This window comes from Physella acuta, unplaced genomic scaffold (assembly GCF_028476545.2).
Source record: "Physella acuta isolate Inbredline_101_S28 unplaced genomic scaffold, ASM2847654v3 ptg000941l, whole genome shotgun sequence".
Classification (NCBI taxonomy): domain Eukaryota; kingdom Metazoa; phylum Mollusca; class Gastropoda; family Physidae; genus Physella; species Physella acuta.
The window spans coordinates 235,597-256,705 of NW_026732458.1; the positions used below are offsets into that span (position 1 = coordinate 235,597).

The 21,109-nt window shown below is 33.4% G+C and overlaps 1 protein-coding gene across 2 annotated transcripts; it reads right to left on the reverse strand.

The window, feature by feature from the left end:
- Positions 1–10,747: 10,747 nt before the first annotated feature.
- Positions 10,748–19,230, reverse strand: LOC131953706 (F-box/SPRY domain-containing protein 1). Of its 2 annotated transcripts, XM_059317032.1 has the most exons (4): positions 19,081–19,144; positions 18,655–18,928; positions 13,120–13,195; positions 10,748–12,915 (listed from the first exon to the last, which is right to left on the reverse strand). In XM_059317032.1, exons 1-4 carry the CDS (start codon positions 19,113–19,115, stop codon positions 12,806–12,808), a joined length of 495 nt encoding a protein of 164 aa, XP_059173015.1. In that variant the 5' UTR covers positions 19,116–19,144; the 3' UTR covers positions 10,748–12,805. The 2 variants fall into 2 exon arrangements, with proteins under 2 accessions (XP_059173015.1, XP_059173014.1); XM_059317031.1 differs by having other exon boundaries at positions 18,655–19,230.
- Positions 19,231–21,109: the final 1,879 nt, after the last annotated feature.

The window sequence follows — 21,109 nt, forward strand, 5'->3', positions numbered from 1 at the left end:
GTCAAACTGGATACATATTTTTCAAGCTGCATGCCGTTAACTTCGACAACAATACAACTACAGATCGAAGTGTCTGAATATACCCAAGTACAAAATATACAAGCAACCACATCATCTCATATGCAGAATCAAGTCGTTGAGACTCAAGACATTAAGGTATTGTCTATAGGCATTTTAGAAGACACCCATTTAGAAGACGATATTGACAGAAAATTGCCAGTCAAACTTAATGCTATAATTGATACAAATCTGGAATATCTACAGATCTTATTTTGTTTTGTTTTGTGAAACTCCCGTAACACCAGATCTAGTACGTGCATTACTTGAGTTTGGTCCAGTGGCGTAGCTACCGTAAAGCTAGCGTAAGCAAGGCATAGGGGCCCCAGGCACATAGGGGCCCTTTTCCCTCTATAAAAAAATGTAAACTTTTTCATTGGAAATTTAATATTTGTTTTATGTAGATAATTTTAAAAATAAAATGGAAATAAAAAAATTCTTTTCTACTCTAGAAATAATAATAAGTTCCAAAAAGGCCCCTAGTCCCTTTGTACTGTACAGACAGTGGCATTCAGTATGAGGAGGGGGGGGGGGTGGGTCGAATAGGGCCCATCCGTAATAATAACACTGCAGGCGTTGTCGCATTGTCAGGTGATAATTTGAGAGAATTAGCCTTTAATAAACTTCGACTTTTTTGTGAGATTGTACATATAACGCTACAAACCTCAACTGACAGGGAAATTACCTACAACTCTCTCCTGTCTGCCCTCCCTGAAAACTTTAATGACATTTTGTTTGTTGATCTTATTTATCTTTAAATTATATTTCGCTACTAAAACTATAAGTTTTTGGTTTTCAAGCATGGCAGTATTTTTTCCAAGACATCTTTCTAGAAAGGTGCCTGAAAGAAACTCTGAAATGTGGGAAGGTTTCTGGCATAATTTTTTTTATTTTATTTCGGATGGCGGGGCAAATCGCACTTCAATAAGTGGTTATTTAGAGTTAGAGTGTTAAATAGTCTTTTAAGAGCAAATTTGACAAATCCCGACAAGGTTGAAAGGTGGGGGGGGGGGGGGTGACACCATGACGTAAACCTGCCAATGATAGAGCTATAACCGACTATAGATAAAAAGCGTTAGTATTATATCTGAGCAGAGTTTAAAGCAATCACCGTGGGGGGGGGGGGGAGTTACATATTCTCAACGTTGCAAAAAAAAATTAAATACATTAAAAAAATATTTGAATGCATACACATACATACTTACTTATATAAATTCAAATTTGGCAGGCTCCTGCCTTGGGGCAATAGAACACGGGGGCCGGTACCGGTTGGCCGCAAAGTCCACGGAGAGTGGGGTCAAAACTGACCTCGACTAACCGGCGCAATATATGAGCTATATTACGAAAAAAGCTTTTGCCGAACGACCCCCCTTGATATTTTGTGAGGTCGTAGACCGACCCTGGAGGGTAACAAAAAAACATTATTCTCGTCGGATAAACCCCTTAGGGTTGTTAGATTTGTCCAGATACCGTAATTTCTTATATAAGCAATTGTTTGTGAAAAATTAAACAAAGACTACGTCATTTGGTATGTGTACAGGGGAGGTAACTTTTTAAGTAATAATTTTTAAATAATGTTTTTACTAGTTAAAATAAATAGCAAACATCACAGGATATAGCATTCGTTTAAATAGATATTTCGTTGTAAATTAAGTTATGTATTGTATTGAAATTGTAAACATTAATTACGAAAGCGAATTAAATATAATATTTGATTTTAACTTTTAAGGCAGCCTTTGCAGTTCTAATAAACTTGCGTGTAATAAGTTTGCGAATACTCCTCTAATGTTTGCATGACATAAAATCACTCAAACTGTTTAAACTTAAGCCCTAAGTACTCCACATAACAGCCAATCACCAATTAGTTAATCATTCAAATTCTCAAAAGTGAAGCTAGGCAGTATGCCTAGTATATGCATGTATGTTTATATATATATATATATATATATATATATATATATATATATATATATATATATATATATATATATTACGGGGAGGGGGTGACACCATTAAGTGCCGCACCGGGTGACACACGACCTCGCTACGCCACTGCTTTCCAATAAAGAAGATTGATCTTCTTCAATCCTTGGCCTGCCAGGATTAGATTTAACATTCAAACACTACACAAAGAAAACACAAACACAACACAAACACAAAAGAAAACACAACTCAAACGAAAACACAAACACAATGCAAACAAAAATAATGCAAACGAAAACACAAACGCAACACACAAACACAAAAGAAAAAACAAACGCAACACAAACACAAAAAGAAAACACAAATGCAACACAAACACAAAAGAAAACACTAATAAAATGCAAACACAAACGCAATACACAAACACAATGCAAACACAAATGCAAACGCAAAAAAAACGAAAACACCAACCCAACACTCATAACACAACCACAACTTAAATGCAAACATAAACACATAGTGCTCACAGTCTAGCCCTTGATGCCAAATCGCATCCTATCCGAGCGCCGGCGGACGCGCCTGATTCAGTGTATGAATATAAAAAACCCAGCTTGTCCGCAAACCGAAAGGTAGAATAATAATTAGTAAACAGTACGTTAAGTGTATAAAATAAATCAAAGGCAGTATTTAAAATATCTGTGTTTTACTTACCATACAGCACTTTATCAATTCATGCACTTTTTTCAGTACTTTAAATTTTAAAAATTTACAATAGAGTTTCATGACTAAAACCATTGCGCACCTAATGAACGTGATGACGCGTGTATAATAGTGCGGAATAGTTGATTAAAAATTATAATTAGTAAACAGTACGTTCAGTAAATAAAATAAATAAAAGATAGCCTTTTATCAATCCATGCTAATTATAATATTCTAACAATAATGCCCTCTTATACGTCTGCAGAATTTGCATTCACATTTTGCTAATAATATTATTCCAACAATAATTCCCTCTTGGAGATTTTGCATTCACCTTTTTTCTTGTATATACAGAATATAGAGAAAGTATTGTAATCGTGCACAAAAAAAAAACATGATTTTTGCAAATCTCGACGTTTTACACCTCTCTGAGTCGGAAAAACATAATTTTGCAATCTTGCCCTATGTCGGTGTGTGTGTGTGTCTGTGTGTCTGTAAACACGATAACTTTAGTACCGATAAGTATATCAAAATCGTAGATCCGTATCAACTTTTGAGCGATTTCCGATATCCGGAAATGAAATTGTAATTATCTACCTTCTATCAAATTTTGAGTTATTTCCGTTGACCGGAAGTAGTAATTTACGCTATTTCCGATTTCTCAAAAAGGCATGTAAATTTATAAAGTACTAATAATATTCCGCACTATTATGCACATTTTGTTTTGGCGTTCGCTTGGTGCGCAATTCTTTTTTTCTACGAGATTCTATTCTATTTTTAAAAGTTTATTAAGTAATTAAAAATCGTGTCTGTATCACGAGTAGCCATCCCACGTAGTGTTATATAAGAATATTCGCGGAAGTTTAGGGGAGATCACTCCCGGTTTATTTTTTTTATTAGCGTGAGTTGATTTCATTTTTAAATTAACTCCCTTGGCAAAATTACATAACAGGTTAATTAATTAGTTGTTTGGTTTTTTTTTTACCTTCTGTTATTAAAATGTATCCACTTTTTCTAGGAATCTAAACAAAAAATTCATTTAAAAAAAGTTTTAATAACAAGCTTTTATGTACTAATGCACTAAAAAGTAGAAAATAAATTATACACTACTATTTAAATTACTATAAAGAAAAGCGTGGGTCACTTTAGTACTTTAGTACCTATTGGATACCTTTACTAATATTTGAGAAGAGACCCACGCTTTTCTTTATAGTAATTTAAATAGTAGTGTATAATTTATTTTCTACTTTTTAGTGCATTAGTACATAAAAGCTTGTTATTAAAACGTTTTTTTATGAATTTTTTTTCAGTACTTTACATGCTTTATTTACAATAGTGTTACATGACTAAAAAACCATTGCGCGTCTATTGAACGTGATGGCGCAGCTATTGAACGTGATGGCGCAGCTATTGAACGTGATGACGCGTGTGGTGTGGCTGGATAGACATGCCTAGTAATTCGGTCCAAATTTTAATTAATTCATAAAAAATTAATTAGGCATCCAATTAAGTCAAATTTAGTTTCAGATTGCATTGTCTTCATGTCTTGACCCACGTGCTAACTGTGAATCGTATCGGTCAAGTAGAACTGTCCGAATTTTCACTCCTGCGTTTCTATCTAGACTGACGACAGACTGTCGACTGACGACAGAGGAAGTGAGTTAAATAAAAGCTTGTAAAAATGATTTTCGACATCGATCCGTTTAATTTGTTTTAGCAGGAGGCTATTTATGTAATGGAAAAAGCAGGCCCCGCGCGGATGGTTGGCACTAGGCCCCGCGTATTCCTAACGCCGCTCTGACTCTAACTCTATCTAGATTCTAGATCCTATGCCAACCATGAGTTTCTGTACTAAACTATTACTGGCCTTATTTATTATATGTAAATCTTTGTTTGTTTATCTATGGAATTGGCTAATTTGGGATAACATTTCATTTGAAATAATAGGGCCTATTCCCCTAATGTTTCTTACGCTTAAATAGCTACGATGATAGTGTAATAGTTACCAAGTGGTTGGCACGGGTTCGAGACACACAACGTAAATGTTGAATTATTTATTTATTTTTTAGATGTGAATGATAAAGTTGCCTATCGGAACTAGACGGGACACGGGGCGGTGAACGGAAAAAAAGTCACATGGAAAAAAAACAGAAAAAAGTCAGTTTTGCTAGGAAAAAAGTCACAGAAAAAAAGTCTCAGTGGAAAAATGTTATCGGAAAAAAAGTCACAGAAATAAAGTTTGCAGAAAAAAGTCACAAAAATCTTTTTAGAAATATTTTTATTAATTTGTTAAGAATTGTAAAATTTTGTATGTTTATTGTTGTGGGTTGTATTTTTTTATAGCATAAATTATTTATAGACGTTAAAAGCATTATGATTTATAACAATAGTAAGTAAAAATACTCTATGATAATTAACACAACAATCTCAAATTTTGTTACGTATTTAGTTAAATACGCGGTAGAAAAGTTAATAAAAAAGAAATTTAGGCACATTTTGCCGTAGGCTATTCTCTGGTCGGCCTCTCCTCAGTAGGCATTGTCCGAAAATATTTTGTGTTGTTGACGTTATGCGTCAATGACAGCCTTTGAACCTTGTCGGCTTTCTGTTTTGATCCTAAGTTTTGTTATGTAACGAGCGTGATAAATGTGGGCAGTAAAGGTCGTTGAACTAAACATAACTATTGTTGCCATGAGTTGAGGGCAGCAAGTCAGGTGAATTTACCATTTCACGAAAATTTAATATTGGTATTTAAAAAAAAAAACACGATGAAAAACGTGGACTTTGGAGCATTCTATTAAATGCTACTAATCTTAAGTTTAAAATAATTACAATCTACATACTTCATAATAAATATTTTTAGATGAATTATAAAAATTCCTATGCGTATACAGCCTACACACATTACATTACATTTAATTAATCCTAAGTTAATTTGCGCTCTCTAAATATTTAATACATAAAAGTATTAACAAATATCATGCAATTATATATTTGTGACGTTTTTCTGTGGTTTTTTTTCCTGTGACTTTTTTTCCTACAATCCACGGGGCAGGTGAAGTAGAGTTCACCTGTTTCTGTCTTCTCACCATATGAAGGACTCAGCTAAAATAGGTGTTTTTAAAAGACAAAAACAACTTAACTACCATTGAACAGCCGGGTTTTTAACGAAATCGTGTAAGTTTCTTAATTATAAATCTCTTAATCAGCGTGTGCATTCAGTATGGTGTTGTGTTGACTAATAATGTATATAATTTGGTTTTAATTTTTCTAATAGATATTGGTGGTCTATGTTCAGAGGCGTATCCAGGTTTTCGTTGTAGGGGGAGCGAAAAGAGCAAAAAAAGGCGCCGAATTTTTAACACGTTCTATATACGTGTATTATATATATATATATATATATATATATATATATATATATATATATATATATATATAATTACTAGCTGTATATCATTACTTCGCTATAATGTAAAATAAATTGAAAGTAGCACTCTGAAGAAATAAGAAAAAGCACACAATGTAGGCCGACAAAACAAAAATTTTATCAATCTAAAAAAAAAAAAAAAAAAAAATATATATATATATATATATATATATATATATATATATATATATATATATATATATATATATATATATATATATACTACAACCAAAAACAATGAATGTAACACAATCTGTTTTGTAATTGTTGTAAACAAATTTCTTACATAATAATTCCAGGGAAATTATGTAAGACAAGTGAAATAGGGGAAATAATCACTCTCTTAATATAAATATGTATATATCTACACATTTAATTTTAAATGTCAAAACAAATAAATAATTATTTTAGAATAAAATGAAATTATTTAAAACTATTCGCTTTTACAAAATGTTTTTGTCTATAATCAGAATTTAATATATCGTCATCATAAATGCTAAAATATTACAGCATAATGAATTTTTTAAAAATCAGAGTTGGTATAAAACAACGCTTTTCGATATATCGGAACAACATTCGGAATAACAGCCTACATTTAAATAAATATCGGTCTTTTAGTTCAGATCATATATTATAATTAACTACTGCTTCTTTGTGTCCTTAAAGATCATTTTTAACAGTGGTAGGTATGGGTTAGATCACTGTATTGATCACACACCTTTTTACTGGTAATTGCAAAAACAACTTCATTCACCACTGTCCGTTCACTTTAGGTCAATCATCCAACCCAGTGTATACCTAGGTGTGACATTAATGTCGCTCTACACAATTGTGGTGGTGAGGTGTGTGTGTGGGGGGGGGGGGAGATAACCAACTCAGAGTGAACATAGCGTCAGTTTTTAGATGACTGTTCTTAACATACATATATATTACACAAATATATATTACACAAATATGTATTACAGAAATAGATTAAATAAGTAGTAGTGGTATTATGACAAAAAAAAATTTTTAACGAGGGGTCCATGGGGGAGGGGGGTTGTAACTGTTTCATATAACTTGTAATCGTAATCACTATCGCCCAAACTGTAAGAATACTACTACTTCATCATGATGACATTGTTGACCTTGTCGAAATTTCCCCAACACTAAGCAGTTTGCTCATAAGTAAATTTAAATAGAGGTTCCACATCAGTTGTATTTGTTTCTGTATTGTAATTTTTTTTTAAATTAATCGCACGATTCAAACTGTATATATATATATATAAAGTAATTATGTGTGAAGTTTTATGTATAACATTTTCTAATTCAATTATTCATAAGCAAATACATTATACAGTTGCCCTAAACTTAACACCCCTTTTGCCAAGTGGTACTACCGTAGAGGTTTTTTAAACATCGCAATGCATCGTAATGATTATTTTTAGAATGGCAAACTGATGCAGCTGTTAATACGTGTTGTAAACGTAGACACTACTAGACCAGTACAATAATGCTTAATTGCTGCATGAAAAGAAATCTTGTGATTTACATATATATGCCGACCAAAAATATTTTTTTAACAAATATCATTGTTTAAAACATCGAGTTTAAAAAGTTTCCAAAAAGGCGCCACTTTGCTGAAAATGGCCAGAGGAGGAGCGACCGCTCCCCCTGTCCCCCCCCCCCCCCCCCTGCGTACGCTACTGTCTATGTTATTTTAAATGTGTCGGATTTTTTAGCTATTTACTTTTTATTTATTCCTTTCTGTTGTCACTAATACCGTTCAACGTGTGGTAAAGCACATAGCATTTTGGCCAATAACTTTCTTATAAAAAAAAATTCTCAAACAAGTATAAACATTAAAATATATAGGCCTATAACGTGTACCGACGGCTAGTAATGGAGTAATGCATAAAATTAAAGACAACAAAACAGACAGAAAAAATCCTGTTGGTTTCTGTCAATTAAACAAATGACGCAATCTGCATAATTGTTTCAGGGTGCTATTTGGCGCTCTGGATTATCCTGTGAGCTGAGTACCAGGGTGCTTACGTTACTATTAGACAGGCACCGTACGTGGCGCCCGTGCGGTAGTGTAACCGGGGGCTCTCGCGTGCACCCCTCTACGTCCCTAACACCTGGGCGGTCACCGAATTGTGTTCTACCTCATTATTACCGTGAGTGATTAACGTACACTCAGGGATTTCATGCGGTAGGTAATCCCGTGCGCCGATAAATATGATCCAAGCGCTGGCATTGTTTACATTTAACTCAGTTTTAGAAAGAAAGGTCGCACGTCTAAGAATACAGGATTGGTAATGCATTGATGAAACGCTTTTTATATATTTCGTCTGCGGCAATGCGCGGGGACGGGCACGTTAGTATATAAATATAGTCTTATTTTTAGACTTGCCACTCCCTAATTCAATAACCTGCATACGCGGGGGGGGGGGGGAGGGAGGAGAGGGGAGAGTGAGTGGGGTGTTTGTTGTAACGACACTTAATAACTGGAGGGTGGGGTAAATTATTTTAAAAAAAGGATGAATTTATTATATATCTTGTCTCAACTACTTTATGTTACCTTCAGTGGTTTTAGCATGAGTAAAAAGTGGATTTTGTGTGAAGATAATTATTAGTACAGTTAAGGAAGAGAATAAAAACATGTTGAACAACAGCCAGTTTTTTTTTATTCTCATTAAATATAATTACTTACATAGTAAGTACAAAACCACAATTTGCTCTGCAATTTACATAAGTGTCAAAAGATACAAATAGTGGCTGACAAAGTTTGTGTGAACAATCAATGATACAAAATTAAATTGTGTCCAGTTTACTTAAGTGGTTACTTTCTGTGTGACTGCCTCATGAAAGGATACCAGACAACAACATTGAATGTCTGACCACCAGACAACAACATTGAATGTCTGACCACCAGACAACAACATTGAATGTCTGACCACCAGACAACAACATTGAATGTCTGACCACCAGACAACAACATTGAATGTCTGACCACCAGACAACAACATTGAATGTCTGACCACCAGACAACAACATTTAATGTCTGACCACCAGACAACAACATTAAATGTCTGACCACCAGACAGCAACATTGAATGTCTGACCACCAGACAGCAACATTGAATGGTAAAATTTTGCATCCACTTGCCAGGATATTTCTAGTGACTTATACTGTGGTTGTTTGACACTTTAAATACAGCAGCTGTTTACATTCCAACAGTGAACCATATGAGTTGGGTGAGGCAGGTTCCAGTGGAGGTCAAGACACAGACCCATCTCATATGGATCACGATCAGATTTTGTCAGGCAGTAGAAGGGTTCAGGGAATGCGCAAATGAAACTGGTGGGGTTTAGTACTTCCAAAAAGGCTAAGTTATAACCACTTTATTACAACTAAGAAAAGAGTTAATTTTTAAAGCCAGAAATATACTTTATAAGGATACATAGAACATGACATTTGATTTTTTTTTGCAGCCACTGATTCAATTTAACAATAACGTTTGGTCGGATCAAATTACTTTCATGTTTATCTAGTGCCATTTAATGGCTTCATTCACTCTTAAACACCAAATATAATGAATGCTAGTATAAATAAGCCAGTCACACATGAAGTACCTTTAAAAATCTATTCTGACTATAACCAGTATCTAAAACATTGGATTGAATTCACTTTCAAAAGATTAATCTTCCTCTGATATTCTATCATATCTTTTAAAGTGAACAATTTCTTATATATTTACAAATCAATAATAATACTCTATCAAAACTCAAACATGCACTAGTAATTGAAAACAAAACCAAAGGAAAATTGTACTGTCACCAAACTCACATATTTATCACAATGCTAAACATCAAGAGATCTTCAGAACTTTGATTGGCCACTAATGACAAAAATTTATTGAAACAAGAATTTAAATTATGCAGGGATACTGATGTATAATTAAATAATACAGAATACCTCATGCAGAGCATGGCATTTATTCTTTTCACTGCGTAAACAAAAACATTTTGTATTGCCCACTGGTGTGAGCATCAAGTTTATCAAATAAAAATACATTAGCAAATCAAATGTTTGCCTTTATTAGAAACCCCATATTTATTTCAATTTATATATAATCTGAGTTTTTAAATTTTTGTGTGTGCATATGTGAAAGTGTTGTGGTCTCCAGTTACAGCATGTAGTGGCTTATCATAACAGTCTGTTGTCGAAAGAATCATTTAATAACTGAATAAAAATCAATTTAATGCTCAAAGGAAATATTTGTTAAAAAGAAAACCTTGCAGTTCTTGAGTGGATATATATATATATATATATATATATATATATATATATATATATATATATATATATATATATGTATATATAATTATATATATTATAGATATATATCAAACATATATTATATATATCATACATATATTATATCATACATGTATTAAAATATATTACTTATATTTTATATATATATATATATATATATATATATATATATAGGCCTATAATATATATATATTGGCCTATAATATATATATATTGGCCTATAATATATATATATTGGCCTATAATATATATATCTTGGCCTATAATATATATATATATATAAAATTATAATATATATATAAGATATAATTCATGCTAACAATACATGGCAGGGGGTGATGTGTAGTATTGATATTTATATATATATATAATAAATATTTGAATACATTGTCAGTATTAGTGATCCATTCATTGTTTTAACAACTTTATGTGCCATGTAATTTATAAGTTACAGTTAATACAATTAATTTTCAAATGGAATTAATTTACTGCAATATTTCCTAACAATTCAAAGCTTAAATTATACACAAATAAATTATATAACTAAAGACACAATCAATTATACAACTTATTGTAAGTAAAGTGATGATTCACAAATAGAATTGACATTTTACTGAAAATTTAACAATCCAGAATATCACAATTTGGAGAACAAAATCCAACAACTATTTCTAAATTTTCACCACTCTAATGTCTTTGATCCATCTGCAGGAAAATTCTAGTCTCAGCTTATTGATTAGTCAGTGCGTCTTTTTTAAAATAGTTCACAATAAACAGACCTAAAACATCTATCACTGGCATTACAACTACCATGTTTTAAAAATACATCTGATACTTCAGATGTGACAGAACTTCATAACTGAATCACTCAAACCTAACATTAACATCTGGTCAGTTTGGTGCACACATGAATATACATGTTTACAATGTTGTGTACTTGATCAAGCCTATGTAATTTAATTAATCTTCTCTAAAAACCTATAATAATATACCAATTGAAACTTAAATTGTGTATGTGTAAGTTAATGCATATAGTGGATTATTTATTTATCCTTTGTATAACATCTTTTATTAAATATTTAAGAGTATACTGTAGAATGTATTGAAAATGTTTTTAAATCTATGATGAGCGCTTATTTTATAGTAATGTTTTTTTTTTCTACTAAGAACCAAAAACGTTAAGTATTTTTTGGGATGGTAAAGTTAAAGAATTTTCTGTAGTCGTAGATAGTATAGAAAGTAGTCAAACTAAACATTGTGTGCATTATCTCAGTTTTCATTTCATTCACTCCTTTCTAACAGCAGGATTGTCGAGTTCATTACAAGCTATCAGTGGTTTGTGGTTAATTTTCTAACTCCACACATTTCTAGTATAGCTAGTGCATCTCTGATGACAGTGTACAATTGTTTCATTTGAAATTAAATGAAACATTGAAAACTTTAAAATTGCTAAATATATCTAAAAAAGGAAAATAGATGATCTGGTGTCCAAGAATGCTGTTTACAAACATTTTTACTACAGGAAAAGAAAAGCATAATACTAATAGGTAAAAAAACATTTCAAAAACAATTTCTAAAATGTCAACATTTTCAAGCTTAAAACTATCTTAATTTTTTTTTAACTGCAAACCCGGAAATTTTCAAACTCAAATCTTGCGAATCCGGAAAGGCAAAAAAATATGATTCTCGTATCCGGAAATCCGGGATATCCCGGAAAAGTGGCACCCCTGCATTTGTTTCAACATGTACGTTAAATTCTAGAGTAGAGTAACCAAGATTTGTACTTTTAGTACTGTTTAAGCCAAGAAAATGTATGTTCTTTTTCTTATTTTAGTGCTCTTAAAAATTTGAATACTTTTTATAAATAAAATAAAAGGAAGAAAAATTAATTACCTGTTAAATTTAAACAATATTTGGATACAGGTTGAGTGACATTCTGTGGTTAACCATAAGTATACTGTATATTGCTGTTCAATATAAGGTGCAGATGTGCAAATTAATGAAATTGCCTCCCATCCCACCCCACAAGCTTTTATGCCACACACCCTTCCTTTGTACATAATAATTTAATGACCCTTAAGCATTGAATAAAACCTTGAACATGCCTATATATCTCTGAGTGAAAATAATACAAGATCTTTGAGCTAAGGGAAATTGGGAATATGAAAGCAAAGAGAATATCATCATTAACATGCAATAATAAAATAATTTTAGTATAAAATAACATTTTTAGGCAAACATTTGTACATGACATTTTTTATTTACAGATCTGTTTGGTGGCTACAAAACACTAGTTTTTCAATAGCAAAGCTTTGTTACACAAATTTCATATCCTAAGAATCATTCCATTCATACAAGCAATCGATGAGAGAATGTCAGCCATCAAATGGAGGACCAAGATACACCATTGATACTTCTGTGTTGCCATAGACAGCAGAGACGGCTGGGTAGAGTTGAGTGTTGGGTAAACCTCGAAACGCCACTCCTGAAGTACAAGATTTCATTTTAAAACCAACATGCAAATTCAAAGATAAACATGCATCTACTAAGTGAACTATCGTCATTTAAGTAAATCACAAGATGTGATACTTTAGTTAACAGATGTGAGACATTATATGTGAGACATTAGATCACCATATTGAGACATTAGACAACATCACAAAACAAGTTATAACAGATAGTTACTCACCTAGAAACTCGTAGTTTTTCTCAAATGCTAAAGTATTGTCTTCACAATCCAATATAACTCTAATACGTTCACCTACCTGAAAAAGAAAATGCTATATTATGCAAGGTAGTATTGTAAACTGATATATTAGCTATGTGAATTTGTGCCTTGAATTGTGTTGAAGAGTATGTTGAGTCTCCCCTGCTTGAAGCAATAGAATTCATACATTAGGCAATTTGGGCAAATTTTTCGGCAATGGTATTGGCTTATCTATTTACTGAGTAAGATAAAAAAAGTTTATGTTTACTCTAAAATACTAATGAAGATCTGTCTAATTTAATCTCATAAACAACTTTTTTTAAATTAAATTTTACAATTTAACAAAAGTGGAAATGAAGTTTATTGATAGCCAAAAAAAAATTGTTATTTATGCTTTCGGGATAGCTGATGATTGTTAGGGGGTCATCCATAAATCATGAAATGATGTTATGCTTTTTTTGAAGACTTTTACCTCACCACAGTCTCCAAAAGCCAAAACACAGCCTAAAATGACATCACATCTAAATCAGCGCCCTCATCCCACCCTCCACCTCAAAAACTGCATTTGAATTTTTTTTTCTATAATATTGACTGAGCTTGACCAACATAGGGTATATCAATCAATTTCTAATACAATTTATTAAAACTGTTTTCTAAATTGTGAAATAAGTGCTAAAATTCAGTTTCTAACATTACTTTTATTTTTAAACGTAACAGTGTGACATCAACATCACACTATCTGACCCACAGCTTCCCCCCCCCCCCCCCAATCACACATTGTCACAAAATTACAGACTACCTTGATTCCCCCCCCCCCCCCCCCATGTGACAACATTTATGGACAATCCCGTATTAAAAATAGTTTTGACATCAGTAGGCCTATAGCATGTCGTAACAGGAACACAGCTAGTAGAGATTGACTGTGACATCATTTTTATTTTTCCCAACCAAACAGTACAAAACAGATCCAAGAGGGGTGGGTTAGTCTAGTCCTCATAGTCACCTTTTGCAAGGATTTCAAGTGCCCCCCCCCCCCCCCCCCCCAGAGAAAAAAGTCTGGAAGAAACACTGCTTACATTGATTGTTATTAATAAATAGGTGGTCCGTTCTGACTAAAAGAAATACTAATAAATGTACCATTCACTCTTTTATGTGTATAAACAGTATCAATAACATGAAAAAGTTATCCATTGGTTACACTTCGTCGCTTTTTGCGACATCCGGCAACAAGACATAAAATTGTACTTGGGTGCCAAGCGGGTATAGCGGAATAGGATGCCTCGCCATTGCTCAAGTATGATTAAAAATAAGTGAAGAATGTACAATATAGTCTTTGCCTATGTATATAAGTTCACTTTTGAACATTTGAGTTCACCTGTTTTATTGAGAGAGAGAGCGATGCTGGAATAATATGATCATGCTGCTGGGTACAATATAACAAATTTAGCTTTGAAATAGCATTGTGAGGTGGTGGACCACTATCCTGGATACTAGCAAAGAAAGGTCTTCACAGTGACCATGACAAAAATAACACTGAGCATAGACCTACACCTCATGATTAACACAGTATGGTTAAATACTGACAATTTACTCATTGCAGTGTTACTGAGTACCCCGTCAGTGGCAGTGTTATTTAGTACACACAGCTTCAGCACTGAGTACCCAAAAAAGTGACACTGAACACCCATTGATTCAGCACACTGAACACCCATTGATTCAGCACTAAGTACCCACAGCCGAGATACTGAGTACCCACAGCTAAGAATGAGTTCCCAAAGCAATGATATTGAGTACCAACAGTACCAGCACTGAGTACCCACAACAGTGACACTGAACACCCATTGATTCAGCACACTGAACACCCATTGATTCAGCACACTGAACACCCATTGATTCAGCACTAAGTACCCACTGCAGAGATACTGAGTACCCACAGCTAAGGATGAGTTCCCACAGCAATGATATTGAGTACCAACAGTACCAGCACTGAGTACCCACAGCAGTGACACCAAGAACTGACAGCACTAACATTGAGTACCCACAGCTTCAACACTGAGTACCCACAACTTTAGCTCTCAGTAAATATGGCTTTAACACTCAGTACCCACTGCTTCAGCACTGAGTATTCACAGCAGTAGCTAGAGCACTGTCATTGGGTATCCATAGCAATATCATTCGAGTACCACAACAGTAGCACATGGTACCAAAAGCAGAAACATTGGATACCAACAACAATGGCACTGAGTACCCACAGCAGCTGCATTGAGCATGGAAGAATAAACAAAGGCAGAACACTGTCATTTAGTAAAGTGTTTGTTCTTGTGCTTTGTGTGTATCGCAAATATATGTCGAATGAGTAATATGCAGGGGTGCCACTAATTTTTTTATTTAAGTGAATCCTGAAAATTGATCCCAAAATTTTACCAATCCTGAAACTAAAATTTGGAATTTTTAAAACCCAGAAACTTAATTTTGAACGTAATTTTGAAATAAATGTGAGTGTTATTTCATTATTTTTTCAGACATGTGATTCATATCATGTTCAATATACATTCTTTTAAAATAGATTTATTTTCTTTGTAACAAGCTTCAAATAAAAATTAATATTTACAGGATTGTGCATACAACAAAATTAGTTTACAGTGTTAGTCCCATCTCTAGGTCTACCCCATAATGTATTATTCTAGAACCCCCCCCCCCCCAATTCATGTAAACCACAATACAAAACAACTGTTTATGTTACTATTACTTTGTTTATAGTGACAGTAGTCACACTTTATCTTCTGTTAGTAATACAGAAATGTGTAGAAATATCTTAGAAATTTTTTAGTAGGCCAGAACTATAACAAGTGGTAGAACTACAATACAAATGTACACTGTTGTATGCCTTTTATAACATACCCAGGTATTTAATTTTTTAGCACTTCCTATCTTGATTTAAAGTGTGAAGTCAGCAACTGTTAAGTAACAAATAATTTGCTAACCTCAATGTCTTGTTCTTGAAAAATTAACATACTATATGCATGACCCCTAATAAGATTGTCACTGTATTACATACAAGTTGACTTACTGTAGTTATTCAGGGCTTTAATTATTAACAGCCACAACAAAAATCTAAAACCCTATGTTTTCCCAATTAACCACCAATGTCCCCACCTTCATTTACGTGATGATGTAAAGAAATATCGCAGAAGTTTAAAGCTCATGTCACAGAATGAGAATGACAGAAACAAGTTGTTTTTTTTAGTAAGAAATATTTTCAGAAGTAACTACGCTAATACTATGCGAATTTTACCCCCCAACCCATATTGTCATTAATAGCCAGACAGCCACACCACGAATGACATCAAAAATTTCCATCTACAGCCTCATCCATCTGATACAGCCAATTTCTATTTGGTCCAAAGCGCATGTGAGATTGTCTGTGACATCATTTGCCATCAGTTTTTTTCACAAACGCAATAATAAATAGGTCTACTGAAGCCTACTGGCATTTGGACATTTTATTGATAAATAGTTACAGATCTAGATCCAGCCCTATACTATACTGCAAGGTCATGGTTAGTTAGGATAGACCTAGAAGACAATTTAAAGTCACAGTGACCGAAACATCAACATGATGTCAGGTAGACAAAGGCCACGAAAGTGACGGCGTAATAAGGATGATAATTCTAGGTTTGTCCTAATACCTGTACTGTAGGCAAAGCATAATACTTGATTTAGATAGGAATGTGTGGAATGCACATGTGGGCTGTTTCCATAGAGGTAATTTTGGTTGTCGTTTTTTTCCAAATTTTTTAAATGTAAAAAATTGACAAAAATCATAAATCTATGAAAATTTTTGGAAAAAAATGAAATATTCTGAAATGCGAAATTCAGAATTTAGCTAAAATCTGAAACGTTACATTCCTGAACTATGAATACAGTACAAAAAAGGCTATTCATAGTTCACCACAAATATTCTATAAATTAGTAGGGATTTAGGTAAAAAAACACTAATCATCATATAAAAATAAAAATTACATAATCTTGTAGAGCTCAACTATATGAAAACAAAACAAAAAAGATTTTCTGTCTAGCTCAAATAGTTTTTTTTAGTGAATTTTTTTGTCAGGGGTGGAATCCCCTTGTTTTTGCATTGGCCAATTGTGACAAGTCATGGTATGCCTGAATAAATTGAGCATAGTTATTTTACTTGCAGTTGTATTTTGTTCATATTTGCAGAGTTTAGCTAGAATGATATATAGAACTTGTATATGCTGTTGAAATGAATAAAAATAATACAGAAGTATATTTTTGTGTTGGCTTCCTTCCATAACCCCAAAATAACTGAGCTGCGCAAATATGAAAATGTTACTAAAGCAATGTTTTACAGTGAATGAAAGAACTACATAGTTAGCAATCAAAAGTAAATGACTTGAACACTGTAATGTGCATATAACTGCCCCATTATTTTAGGCAGGTGAAGTAGAGTCCATCTTTAAGCCATTTTGTTATAAAACTGTGCTGCGCAAATATGAAAAAGTTTCTAAAGCAATGCTTTATATAAATACAGTGAATGAAAGAACTACATAGTTAGCAATCTAAAATAAATGACTTGAACACTGTAATGTGCATATAATTGCTTTATTATTTTGGGCAGGTGAAGTAGAGTCCATCTTTAAGCCATTTTGTCAAAAGAGAACTGAAGTTATCTGATCATTGTTTTTATAGGTGTATTGTGTATGAATTCTGATTTTCAGCATATACATATAACTATAAGTAAGGGTAAGTAGAACTTGAATACTTAAAATTACAGTTAGCACATAGCTAGTGTAGTGTATTCTAGCAACAGACAGGTAACCTATGTCTGACTCAGCAAAATTTTACTTCAAGCAAAACTAGAACCAGAGTTGAAAAAATGAAAGACAGGTATACTAAAATATTTTTAAAACAACAAGTAGGAGATTTGTTTGTACATTACATAAGAATACTGTTGTTAGTGCATCAAAACTAAAAGCCGGCAGATTGGGATGAAGAAATATAACATTAGCGTCAATGGGGGCACCGTGACCTATTTACAGTGACTACTTTCAAATGAGTATTTACTAATATCAGAGTCGAAATATCCAAAAATAAATATCATTTCTATGAAAATGGGATGAATCTGCTTTGGAAACTTTCATTATCTAAATGGAAACTTTTCACAAATCGCGTTTTTAACGCATTTGAAGTTAACCTTTATACAGCGGTAAGACCAAAGCAGAGACAGCATGCAATCAGATCGCTAAGCCATCAAAACAACTGGAAAACCATTCTACTTTTCATTTAACATTAGGAAATGACCTTTTAAACTTAATTAATTACCATAAATTAAAAACTTATTAGTATGCAAAACCAAATCTCGTGCGCCCGGTATCAGAAAGTAATGGGAGATTTCGGGTCATGCTTTTACCACGATCTCGGCCGATACCGACAACCCTAATATTAGCATACATCTAATAAAGAACGAAAATACTCAGGTGAACATGGGCCTACTTGATATTTTGGTGCATTATTTAAAGGTGGATAGTTTCCTTGACTATCTCCATTGTGAATCAAATGATTATCCACAAGATTCCATCCCCAACTGTTGCTGTCTCCACCAACAAGAGGAAAATAGCCAGGACACTGAACAGGAGAATCTCTGGTCATTAAACCGATCATTGCCACTGTACCTAGGGGACCTTCCCACCAAACTTCCCAACAATGTCGTCCAGTTTTGAAACCTATTTTTCCTCTTGCACCATCCGTTGTCTGAGCTACTGGGTTTCTGTGAAGTGTAAAACCATTAGGTTTAATATAAACGTTTCTAGAGCAGTCATTTGGGTTCCAGGCATGATAAAACGCCCTTAATTTTGCTTTGTAAGTTGGGACGTTGCTAAGAAGATCTGATTTTAGCGCTTCCTCTGCCAACTTTCTTACACAATGAAGTCGCCAGACATCGTTGTTTTCATCATTTAAAAATCGATACCAATTTTTACACACTAATGAGCAGCTTCTTAGATCGGAAATATCCAAATACGAGAAAAGAACTTCTAACAATCGATGGGGTAACCTGGCAGCCGCCATTATTTTAAGAATGATCTTTAGGGTTTGGAGTATACAATAGTATAAATAGATCTAGTCTAAATTCCTAAATGCAGTATTGACCATGGACTATGCCCACATTATTATCTTGATATTGAGAAGCAATAAGATTTTAAGTTTAAACCTTAAAAATAGAAGAGGCCCCCGCCCCAGCATCTCCAGAGCCGCCGTCAGCTCTTTGAATTACTAGGTCTTTGGTTAAGTGGTCTATAAATTATAATAGCCTCCTATAATTTGTAATGCAGAAAAAAAAAAAACAGTGTATGTTTTGCCTTTAAGCTAGCGTTCAGAGTTTCTTCCAGGCATCTCTTCGGGAGGCTCCGCCTCCCCCCCCCCCCCCCCCCCAAAGAAAGTCTACCACCCCCCCCCTCCACCGAACGAAATAGAATTTATATAGAAAACATATATTTTTTACCCCCCCCCCCCCCCCGCGCTTTATATTTTTGAAGGTTTCCAGTATTTATTTTCGTCTCTCAAATTTATTTATAGTAGTTATTCTCCATGTCTCAGCTCCATTGAGTAAAATAGGTTTTACTAGTGTGTTGAAGATCCGGATTTTTATTCCAAGGGTTAAATCTCCAGAACCCAAAACATTTTTTAGTTGGTTGAAGACTTCTCTTGCCGTGCCCGTCCTTATTTTTACTTTCTCGTATATACGAAGTATAGAGAAAGTCTTGCAATCGTGCAAAAAAAATCGAGACTTTTACAAATCTCGACGTTTTACACCTCACTGATACGGAAAAACATAGTTTTGCACTCTTGTATGTATGTTTGTGTGTCTGTCTGTGTGTGTGTCTGTCTGTCTGTGTGTAAACACGATAACTTGAGTACCGTTACAGCTAGGTTGATGAAATTTTATATGTCTGTGTGTATGTGTGTCTGTAAACACGATAACTTGAGTACTGTTATAACTAGGACAGGTTGATAAAATTTCATATATAAGTATTTTAACAAAATCGTAGATCCTGATCAACTTTTGAGCGATTTTCAATAACCGAAAGTGGTACTTTTTCTACTTAGAATTTTTTAAAAGCCTATAACTTGAGTACTATTTCAGATAGATAAATGAAATTTCACATGTAAGTAAAAGATCTAACTCTTTACCTTCTGGTAAATTTTGAGTAATTTATAAAGTACTTAGAATATTGCGCACTATTATGCACATTTTTTTGCGTTCACTTGGTGTGCAATTCTGTTTTTTTTTACGAGATTCTATTCTTTTTTAAAAAGTATAAGTAATTAAACATGGATTTAAAATATTGTCTATATCCCGAGTTGCCATCTCCCGTACTGTTATATAAGAATATTCTAGAAAGTTGAGGGGAGATCACTCCCGGTTTATTTAAATTTTAATCACAAACCTTTTTTCAGAATTTTACAAAAAAAATTCGAAAGCTCAAATAGAATCTAGATGTAGATCTAGGTAATCTATCGTTTTAGCGTAATCAATTGGGCCGTCGCTAGTAATGTAGGGATAAGGTAACTAATAAATATGGCTTAAATATGAATATATTTTTGCATATTCTACTAAAATTCTAAAGATAATTGAATATTAAACCACAGTTATGACTAATGTCTACAGACAAAAAAAAACAACTAGGCTTAAATGGATCACCCATAAATGACGTCACATTTTTCCCGATGAATTCCCTTTCCCCCAATCGTCACTAAAAGCAAAATGACGATTTAATAGCATATCGCAGTTCTACTATACTATACCCCAACCCTTAATCACAATTTCTAACGAAAACAAATGTATTCTTCATCATTTAAATGAAAAATATTTTACTCCGTCCTAGATCTATATTTTGAGTCCAACGTCATTTTTATGAGGAATATATATGCACGACCTAAGAATTGACAA